Source organism: Trichosurus vulpecula, chromosome 4 (genome assembly GCF_011100635.1).
Source record: "Trichosurus vulpecula isolate mTriVul1 chromosome 4, mTriVul1.pri, whole genome shotgun sequence".
Taxonomy (NCBI): Eukaryota; Metazoa; Chordata; class Mammalia; order Diprotodontia; family Phalangeridae; genus Trichosurus; species Trichosurus vulpecula.
In genome coordinates, this window is record NC_050576.1 from 164,986,354 (window position 1) to 164,997,037 (window position 10,684).

The window sequence follows — 10,684 nt, forward strand, 5'->3', positions numbered from 1 at the left end:
TCTGTTCACTCACATCCATGCCAGTTTTGAAGAGCAGTGATGAGAATTCTGAATCATATCCTGGATATCAGAATGGGTATATTTCTGAGCCTTCCCCTTCTCCCCTCCTTTATAGTCTCCATACAAGAGAGAATCCCTGAGCAGTATGAATGAACCCAGAGCTCAAGAAGGGAGCACTGGGGATTTGTTCTGTGAAGTTTGGTTTCAGTCAAAGGACTGCACTTGAGGAGCTAGAGGGCCACATGTGACCTCAAGGCTGCAGGTTCCCCACCATTGGCAAAGTCATGGAAGTGAGAATAACTGATATTCTATATGGCATTTTAAGGTTTGCAAAAGACTACATTATCTCATCTGAGCCTTACAACAAAAAATCTTTTGAAGGAGGCAATATAGATTTTATTATCTCCATTTTATAGGTGAAGAAACTGAGACCCAGAGAGGTTACGAGACTTGCCCAGGGCCACATAACTGGCAAAGTATCAGAGACTGGATTCAAGCCTAGGTCCTTGAATATCAGGGAGACAATTTGTTTTTTCTCCTGTTGTTTTTGTTCATCCTTCGTTTTCGAAGAGGACCAATGATATCATGTCTTTTCTCCAATTGGCAAAAAGGAAACATTTTTTCAGCAGAAGAACAGCAATGCCCATCTAACCAGTGCATTTGAGAGATTACTTTTTTGTTCATGTAAAGAAAAGATGAGAGAAACTGGAGGCTGGGAGACCAGTTAGGAGTTGTTTTTTAAGTAGTCCAAGGGAGCAGTAATTGAAGGCCTGAATCATTGTGGTTACGCTGGAAATGGTAAAGGAGGGGGCTTGAAAACTATGTCAAAGGCAGAATCAGTAGGACTGGGTGACTTATTGGATGTGGTCACTGAAGGAATGGAAGGACTCAAAGATGACACTGAGATTACAAGCCTGGGTGATTGGGATTAGGGTTGTTTCATGAACAGAAACAGGAAAGTTAGGAAGTAGAGCAGGTTTGGGGAAAAGAAGAGTTTCCGTGAGTCATAGGAACAAAGGATTTAGGTTTTGGTGGAAAGGACTGTGGAGACCATCTAGTCCAAGGCTTCTTAACCTGGGGACTGTAGACCCCCAAATGGTATGAGGATAAATAATAATATTAATAATAAAGAAGCATTTATATAATGCTTTAAGGCTTAAAAGCTCTTTACAAATATTATTTCATTCAATCTTCATGACAACTGTGAGAGGTAGGTGCTGTGATTATCCTCGTTTTACTGATAAGGAAACTGAGGCAGACAGAAGTTAAATGACTTACCCTAGGTTACAGAGCTAATAAATAACAGAGGTGGGATTTGAACTGAGATCTTCCTGACTCCAGGACAGTTGGTAGCACAATGGATAGAATGCCTGGCCTGAAGTCAGGAAGATTCATCTTTACAAGTTCAAATCTGACCTAAGATACTTACTGGTTGACCCTGGGTAAATCACTTCGCCCTGTTGGTCTCAGTTTCCTCATCTGTCAAATGAGCTGGAGAAGAAAATGGCAAATCACTCCAGTATCTTTGCCAAGAAAATCTCAAATGGGGTCAGGAAGAGTTGGACATGACTGAAAAGCAACAACAATAACTTTCTGACTTCAGATCCTACTCTCTAAATAGGAGGTCCATGAATTTGGGGTTGTTTTTTGCTTGTTTGTTTACTTTTTGATAACTGTATTTCAATACAATTTGTTTCTTTTGTAGTCCTATTTTTTTATGCATTTGAAGACATTATTCTGAAAGAAGACCCATAGGTTTCACCAGGCTACCCAAGGGATTCACGACCCAGAAAACATCAAGAACCTGCGATCAAGTCTAATACTCTCATCTTACAGATGAGAAAACCAAGATCCTGAAAGGTAAAGAGACTTGTCCAAAATCACACAGCTAGGAATTAGCAGAACTAGGTTTCAAACCCAGATCTTCTAACTCTAAATCTAGTGTTCTTTTCATTTCGATCAGCACTGAGTTTGGAGAGAGAAAGTGGTCTTTCTGCAGCATTTAACACAAGCAACCATCCTCTTCCTTCTTTTTTTTTTTAAAAATATTTGAATTTAACAAACATGACGAAAATGAGCTTTTCCATATACAAAGTGTGTTGGGGGTCCCCAACCAGCAAGGACCCCAACCTCAGGATGTAATGATAAGCCAGGAGTCAGAGAAGGTACAACTCCAATTTATTGGGAGACATTATCCAGTTTTATAGGGTTTTGCACTACGTGAGCAGAAGCAGGTGTTCAAGGGGTAAGGGGATGACAGCATGGGAAGAAACAGAAATGTTGCTGTATGAGTGTATTGTTGCACTTTGATTAGATATGGGTATCGATATCAGGTGGGAAGAATCTGGATTGTTGCAAACTATGGTTCCTAAAAGCATATGGGAAAAATTAGGGCTGTAACAAGATAGTTTCTGTAGGAGTATGGGAACAAAGGGGGATGCTGTCCTACAGTATCTACGGAGGCATGGGAAGGCTCGGGTATGTTGCAAGCTGGTATCAGAGCTGTATGAGCTATGTGAGGCACGGGGCAGGATGTCCTTGTAAAGTATCAAAGATGTTCCAGTAAGTAAAGTATCAAAGCATTGCTGTGTTAGGCACTGGTTCAAGAGCATTAGGTAATGGCCAGCTGGGTTCCTCCTTCTGGGCTTGTGAGTCCCTTGTGGATGGACTCTGCCTGCATGTGCAGGATGACTACAGGGTGTTGTTAAAGGCGGAGGCCCTCCCTCCGGGCGCCTGCCGTTCCAGCTCCTACTAAGCCTGTCTAGTTTTACCCAGGAAACAGGCCAGGGCTAGGGTCCTGACAACCCCGGGGTCGGCACCAACCCCTTACAAAAGTGGAACAGGAAAAAAAAATGTACAGCCAGAAGATGTTAGGCAGTACAGTGGAGAGTGTGAGATTGAGAGTCAGGAAGACTTGAGTTCAAATCTTGCCTCAGATGCTTAGCTGTGTTACCTTGGACCAAAATACAGATTTTCAATGAAATAGAGGACTTTCAAGCATTCTTGATGAAAAAACCAGAGGTGAATAGAAAAGTTGACTTTCAAATACAAGAATCAAGAGAAGCATGAAAAGGTAAACAGGAAAGAGAAATCATAAGGGATTTACTAAAGTTGAACTGTTTTGTTTGCATTCCTACATGGAAAGATTTTATTTGTAACTCATGAGACCTTTTTCAGTATTAGGGTAGTTATACATATATGTAGACAGGGGGTGCAGGGTGAGTTGAATATGAAAGGATGATATCTAAAAAATAAAATTAAGGAGTGATAGAGGAATATATTGGGAGAAGGAGAAAGGGAGAGATAGAATGGGATAAAAGTGGCAAGAAAAAGCTGTTTTACCTGGAGATAATAGACAATGTAGGGCTAGTTTAGTTTAAGGGTAACTGATTTGGCCATAGACATAGGATCAAGGGTGGGAAGTAGCCAGACAATGATGGGCTAGGCTAGGTTAAGAATAACCTAGAGATTTAGACCTAGTGATAAAGAAAGGCTTATGGCCTCAGGCAAATGCCTCATCAAGTGGGAAAATTCAAGGAGAGTTCAAGGGGGCTCCCAGAACCTGTACCCCATCAGTTCTGCTCATTTCACTTTGCATCAGATCATGTAAGTCTTTCCCAATTTTCCTGAGAGCATCCTGCTCATCATTTCTTACAGCACAATAGTATTCCATCAAAATCATATATAAGAATTTGTTCAACCATTTCCCAATTGATAGACTTCTTCAATTTCCAGTTTTCAAAGGCACATTTTTAAGGTCTATTTTCAAGGGGAAATCATAAGATCTTCTCTAATCAGTCATAGATGTAGCATCGGGAGGGACCTTAGCCCAACACTCGAATTTTACAAATAAGGAAACCCAGAGAGGCTCTTACTTGCCAAAGGTCACACAGATAATAACAAAGGCAAGATTTGAACTCAGGTCCCTGGACTCCAAAATCAGCCCACTTTCCACTATGCTCCATTACATTCCCTAGTTAGGAGTGTATAGTAAAAAAAAATAAAATAAATTTCCTACATAATGTCTTCCTGGAATGCCTCATCATGGCCTTGAGTTCTCAGGCTAAGTCAGCAAGCTCCGGCAAGTCTTACCATGTAGGAAACACATACACACAGGCCCAGCCTGGCGACATGTCATGAGTAGGTCAGCCTAATTAAACTCAGGAAGACTCATCATCTGGCTAGACCCCAGGTAATGATTTTTTTTCCACCATCACGACTCATGAAGACCTATAAAAAGTGAAAATGACTCATATTATGAAATATTTTATGATTTACAAAATATGTTTGTGATTTGCATGAGCGTACTCAGATGTTTGAAATCATTAAATAAGTACTAAAGTTGGTTTAAAGGAAATGAGCACTTAAGCTTTCATTATGAAAGATGAAAAAGGGCTGATTTGGAGTGCAAGAACTTGGGTTCCAAATCCTTTGTGTGTGTGTATGTGTGTGTGTGTGTGTGTGTGTGTGTGTGTGTGTGTGACATTGGGCAAGGTGTGTTAACCTCTCTGGGTCTCAGTTTCCTCATCTGTAAAGTGAGAGTAGTGGACTGGAAAACTTCTAAGGTTCCTTCCCACTTTAAATCTCTGAGGTCTCCATGTGCAGGCTGGAGAAAAGGGGGAAAAATGTAATCTTTCCTCCCAGAACACACTCAGTGGTTTTGGAGTATTCGGTCTTTCCCTTCTTGCCACCATAAATCAAGCTCATTTGGTTCATTCTTGAATCCTACATTAATTCTCAGTCAGTTAGAAAGCTTTCTGATGGTGTGGGTGGGAAGAAGGTTGTGGAATTCCAACCAAACTGATGGAGTGATGGGACCTGGACCCTGAATTTTCCCATACATTTCAGCAACCCAGTCCCTGAATTTTCCCACACAACCTAGTCCCTGGCATCTCCCTGCCCAAGGCATTTGGCCCAGGCTATTCACCACTCCTTAATCCCATCCAGATCTTTTCACTGTTCCTTTTTTGTATATAAGTATCAATCTCACCCCCATCAAGCTGCAGATTCTTTAGGAATCTAGCCCACTCTATTGGAATTGCAATAAACTTTGCTACTTTGACTGAAAGAAGGCTTGAGTGCCTGAATTCTTTCCAGGCAGACTCACTTTGTACCCTTACCTTTCAGGTTTCCCAGCAACCCCAAACTGCATCATCGGGGTTCCCAGAACCCCAAACCACATGAAAACCACTAGATTGTGCCCAATCATGTAATGAATTAGCTATTTCCCCTCAATTGGATGAGGCCTTGACAGGTATCCCTGGATCAAAGACTTATAGATTTAGAGCTGAAGGATGACTTAGAAATCATCTACTCCAACTCCTTCACTTTAGTGATGAGGAAACTGAGGTCCAAGAGGTTGAAGGACTTTCCCAAGGTCACATTAGTAGCAAGTAGAAGAGCTAGGATTTGAGCCCAGGTCATGTGACTCTAAAAGTGACTTGACTAAGGTCATAAAGTCAGTGCTAGACCTAGACCCGGATCTCCTAACTTCCAACTCAGCACTCTTTCAACTAGGTTTTCCTAGAAGTAAATTAAAAACTTCTTGGAGATTTAGACACAGAAGGACTTAAAATAGGTGAGAGGCTGAACTGGGGTGACAGGGACAGAGGCATCTAGGAGGGAGTGGTTTCTAAGTAGTGATTTTCTTTAAAGTAAGCATACTAAGCTGTCATTTTGGCCCAACCACCCTCTTTCTCACACCCTTTCTGATGTCTCCCTCCTCACAGGTAATCCACTCAAGTGTTCTGCCCTCCAGCAAAATCTTAAAATCAGCTTATTCACATTAAGATGTAAATGACTGAAATCAGCTTAAAGTATAAGGACTCCCAGGGATATTTGCTTTTTAACCTGAGCAAGACTTTTAAACTAAAGAGATGAGGCTGTTGGTAGCCTTTGAAATATCAGGAAAGGGTGTGAGAATTATTATTGTTTGAGATAGCAAAAATCAATCATCTTGTGAAGTGGTGGAGGGTGGGGTGGAATTACTCTAAGATTTAGGGCAGGCTATGCTGCCAAGGTGAGCTGGTTTGTTGCACTCAGTTCCTGGGATTGCTGACCAGGGTGTATATGGTAACACCATGCCAGTGGAAAAGTGACATCATGGTTTAGTAGCCGGTCTGGCTTTGGCACTTACTAGCCATATGACATTAGGCAAGTCTCTAAGCTGAGATCCAGATGATGTAAAGGATGTAAAATGCTGGAGAAATAGATGCTGTTATTATAGAGGCAGCTAGGTAACACACTGGATAGAAGACTGGGCCTGCAGTCAGCAACACCTGAGTCTGAATGCTTCCTCTCACACTTACTAGCTGTGTGGCCCTGGGAAAGTCACTTTAACCACAGTCTACCTCAGTTTCCTCACCTATAAAATGGGGAGAATAATAGCACCTACCTCTCAGGGTTGTTGTAAGCATCAAATGAGCCATTAGCAAACTGCCTAGCATAATAAGAGGTTCCTTATCTGTAAACTGAGAATCTGTTCCAAGCCTATGCCCAAGGGAGGGGAAATAGTTAATTTATTAAGTGGTTGTGTACACTCTAGTTATTTGGTTGAAATGCCACAAACCTCCCCTCACCCACACCCTCAGAAATCTTCCTAACTGGCTGAGAATTAATCTAGAAAGAATGTGATTCATGTCGGAGGAAGAGAAAGATTGAATGCCCTCAAATCAGTGAGGGTGTTCTGGGAGGGAAGATTAGATTTTTGGTGGCTGTCCAGTATGGAAGGAGTCACAATTGACCAGTCTAGATCTGGGAAACTAACATCATTGATTTAGGAAGCCTTCACTGGCCTACTTACTCAGTTTGGGAATGCTGGGAACCCCAAAATGTCAATGTACAGGGCAGCATCTGCCTGGAATGAATTCACCACTCAAACTGTCTTCCAGCCAAGTGGCAAAGTTTATTATAAGCCAGTAGAAGTGGGCAGGGTTCCTAGTGAACCTTCAGACTAATGGGGATGAGGCTGATGCTTATATACAAAAGGAACAGTGAAAGGTTCTGGATGGGAGTAAGGAGTAGTAAGTAGTCTGGGGTGGGCCAAGTGAGAAAGTGAAAGGAATGTCTAGTAAGCTAATTAGGTGATCTAGGTAGGCTGGGCTGGGCCAGGTGTGTTGGACAGAGGCAGCAGCCGAGATCTGGTCCAGGTCCCATCACCCCATCACTGACAAAAGTCCTCAGGGCTACAAACCAAGCAGCTAGCCGGTCCACATTCTGCCAGAGTAATAGCAATTCTTCCTCACTTGTAGGGAGAGAAACTGAGGTAGCAAAAAGGGGAGGTGGGGAAACAAAAACCAGGATGAGGATCTATACCCCCTACTTGCTGACCTGTATGGCTCTCTCTTCTCTCTTCCTTCTTCCCCAAGATTCTTTTTCTGGGGATCCACTGACAGGCTGAGACACACCCATGGGCATAGGAGGAGGTGACCTAACTTTATTAAAGAGTTGACAAATCTCTGAGACAGCATAACAGCAGCAGAAGAAGCAACAGATTTGGAAAGAGAGGAAATGGGTTCAAATCTCACTTGCTATCTAGGCATCCTTGGGCCAGTCACTTAACATCACTGGGTCATCTGAAAAATCAGGAAGTTGGATTCAAAGACCTGTAAGGTTCCTTCTACCTCTAAATCAATGATCTCAGATTCAGATGTAAAAGGAGTGTTCAGGGAATGTTTCAGAGCCTAGGGTTTTGATGTCCTTTCTCCCCCGTTTGTTTTACTTTAAGTCAGGAATTGTTATAGCTCTAGAACTGATGGGAATGTATGGGAGCTGCAGGAAGTTTCTGAGCATCTTCAGATCTGGTCCACCTAGTTCAGGGGTGAGGAACCTGTGGCCTTCTGGAACATAAGCAAGTGCAGCAGCTGGAAGAGCAGCTAGAACACAATCAATTCCAGCTGTTGTGCATTGCTGATGTTCCAGCTGTTCTTCCATCTGTTGTTCTTGCTTATGTTCCAACTGCTCTTCCAGTTGCTGCTCTCCTTTCTGCTCCAGCTATGGAGTAAGAACAGGAATTCTCTAGATCCTTAAGTGCAGCCTTTTGATGGAATCCAAATTTTACAAAACAAATCACGTGTGGCCTCAAGGCCACAGGTTCCCCACCACTATCCCAGTTTAACTACCTGCCCCACCACCAACACACCACCCCAAGGAGATTGAGGCCCAGAGAAGTAACTTAGCCAAAGTCATAAAATGTACTCAGTGGTAGAGAGAGGATTTGAACCCAGGTCTGCTGAATCCCAGTTCACTCTTATCTGTAGCGCATCAGGCTAAAGAACAAAGGAATCAGACAAAGGAAAGTCAGACACCAGCTATGGAGAGCACTGGGAACACAGGGGGTGTTTGGTGAATAAAGGAGAAGAGGACACTGTTTCAGGGATTCCAAGATTTATTAGTAGGAGCACAAGTGCCCACTCACACTGAGACCATCACACATAGACACATTAGCAGGACACAAAACTTAAGGATTATATTTCAGACACCACAAAGGTTATACAGTCCACTAAGGAGAGGCTCAATTCCCAAGGCGCAGATGAGATTGGGATGGGGGCGAGGTGGGGCAGGGGTAGGCGGGACAAGGGTGAGGAACGGTCTCCCCTTTTTCAGTGCCTGCCCCCCCCCCCCGTCCTAGAGGTGCATGAAATACACAGAGAGGAAGGGAATCAGAGGCTTTCACAGGATGAGGCGGACCACCTAGGCTGGGGAAAGCATGAGGTAAGCCCGGGCAGGGTCTCTTTCTCTCTTTCTCTAATTCTTCATTTTGTAGCAAGAAGAGGTCCAGGGATGGGGGAAAGGGGCGCCGGGGAGGGGGGAAGCTGGGGAAAGTTACTATTGTTTGAAGGGCCAGTGCACTGGCTGCTTCTGCTGCTGCTGCTCTACGGGAGGGAAGGAATCTTCTGGAGCCTGTGGGACCAGCTCAGGCTCTTTGATGGGGATGGGAACATCAACACATCCTTGAGCCTCCTGACCTTTCTCCAGCTGCCGTTGCTCTTCCTTCTCCTCCAGTTGCTGCTTCAGCTCCTCTTCCTTCTGCTCCAGCCGCTCTTCCAGCTGTTGCTCTTGTTTATGTTCCAGCTGTTCTTCCAGCTGCTGCTCTTGCTTATGTTCCAGCTGTTCTTCCAGCTGCTTATGTTCCAGTTGTTGCTCCAGCTGTTGCCCTTGCTTATGTTCCAGCTGCCCTTCCAGCTGTTGCTTTTGCTTGTGTTCCAACTGTTGTTCCAGTTGTTGCTCCAGCTGTTGCCCTTGCTTATGTTCCAGCTGTTCTTCCAGCTGCTGCTCTTGCTTATGTTCTAGCTGCTCTTCCAGCTGCTGCTCTTGCTTATGTTCCAGCTGCTCTTCCAGCTGCTGCACTTCCATATGTTCCAGCTGCTCTTCCAGCTGCTGCTCTTGCTTATGTTCCAGCTGCTGCTCTTGCTTATGTTCCAGCTGCTCTTCCAGCTGCTGTACTTCCATGTGTTCCAGCTGCTCTTCCAGCTGCTGCTCTTGCTTATGTTCCAGCTGCCGCTCTTGCTTATGTTCCAGCTGCTGCTCTTGCTTATGTTCCAGCTGCTCTTCCAGCTGCTGTACTTCCATGTGTTCCAGCTGCTCTTCCAGCTGCTGCTCTTGCTTATGTTCCAGCTGCTGCTCTTGCTTATGTTCCAGCTGCTCTTCCAGCTGCTGCTCTTGCTTATGTTCCAGCTGCTGCTCTTGCTTATGTTCCAGCTGCTGCTCTTGCTTATGTTCCAGCTGCTCTTCCAGCTGTTGCTCTTGCTTATGTTCCAGCTGCTCTTCCAGCTGTTGCTCTTGCTTATGTTCCAGCTGCTGCTCTTGCTTATGTTCCAGCTGCTGCTCTTGCTTATGTTCCAGCTGCTCTTCCAGCTGTTGCTCTTGCTTATGTTCCAGCTGCTCTTCCAGCTGCTGCTCTTGCTTATGTTCTAGCTGTTCTTCCAGCTGTTGCTCTTGCTTATGTTCCAGCTGCTGCTCTTGCTTATGTTCTAGCTGCTCTTCCAACTGCTGCTTTTGCTTATGTTCCAGCTGCTCTTCCAGTTGCTGCTCTTGCTTATGTTCTAGCTGCTCTTCCAGCTGTTGCTCTTGCTTATGTTCCAGCTGCTGCTCTTGCTTATGTTCTAGCTGCTCTTCCAGCTGCTGCTTTTGCTTATGTTCCAGCTGCTCTTCCAGCTGCTGTTCTTGCTTATGTTCCAGCTGCTCTTCCAGTTGCTGCTCTCCCTTCTGCTCCAGCTGTGGAGTAAGAACAGGAACTCTCTTCACAGGAATTGTGGGCTCTTCTTGCACGTCTAGGACTTGCTCAGGTACTGGGCATGGTGCAGGTACTGGTGTGGGCTGCTTCACTTGCTCCTGTGGGACAGGGACAGGGATCTGGGGCACAGGCTGCTTACACTGCTCCTGGTTAAGGGCAGGGGGAAGGCTCACAGGCTGTTTGTGCTGATAATAAGACATCTTGGAGGTGATGTTAATTCTACCTAAGATAAAAAAAAAATTTAAGTTACCACAGGACCTAACAAAGCCAGGAACCATAGGCAGCACCTGGCTGCTCATTTGTAAAGCACTCCACTATAAAGTGAGGAGCTCTACCATTCTCCTGAAAATGGAAGAGGCCAGTGGTTTAGGCTTATGGTTAGGGGTGGGGAGAGGGACAACTGCAGCTTGGTGATAATCCTTACTGGTGATATCAAGTTAGCATCCTGAC

General features: G+C 44.4%; 1 protein-coding gene across 1 annotated transcript; it reads right to left on the reverse strand.

The window, feature by feature from the left end:
* Positions 1 to 8,826: 8,826 nt before the first annotated feature.
* IVL (involucrin) lies at positions 8,827 to 10,434 on the reverse strand. Its single transcript, XM_036755591.1, has one exon. It carries the CDS (start codon positions 10,432 to 10,434, stop codon positions 8,827 to 8,829), a length of 1,608 nt encoding a protein of 535 aa, XP_036611486.1.
* Between the last annotated feature and the right edge of the window lie 250 nt (positions 10,435 to 10,684).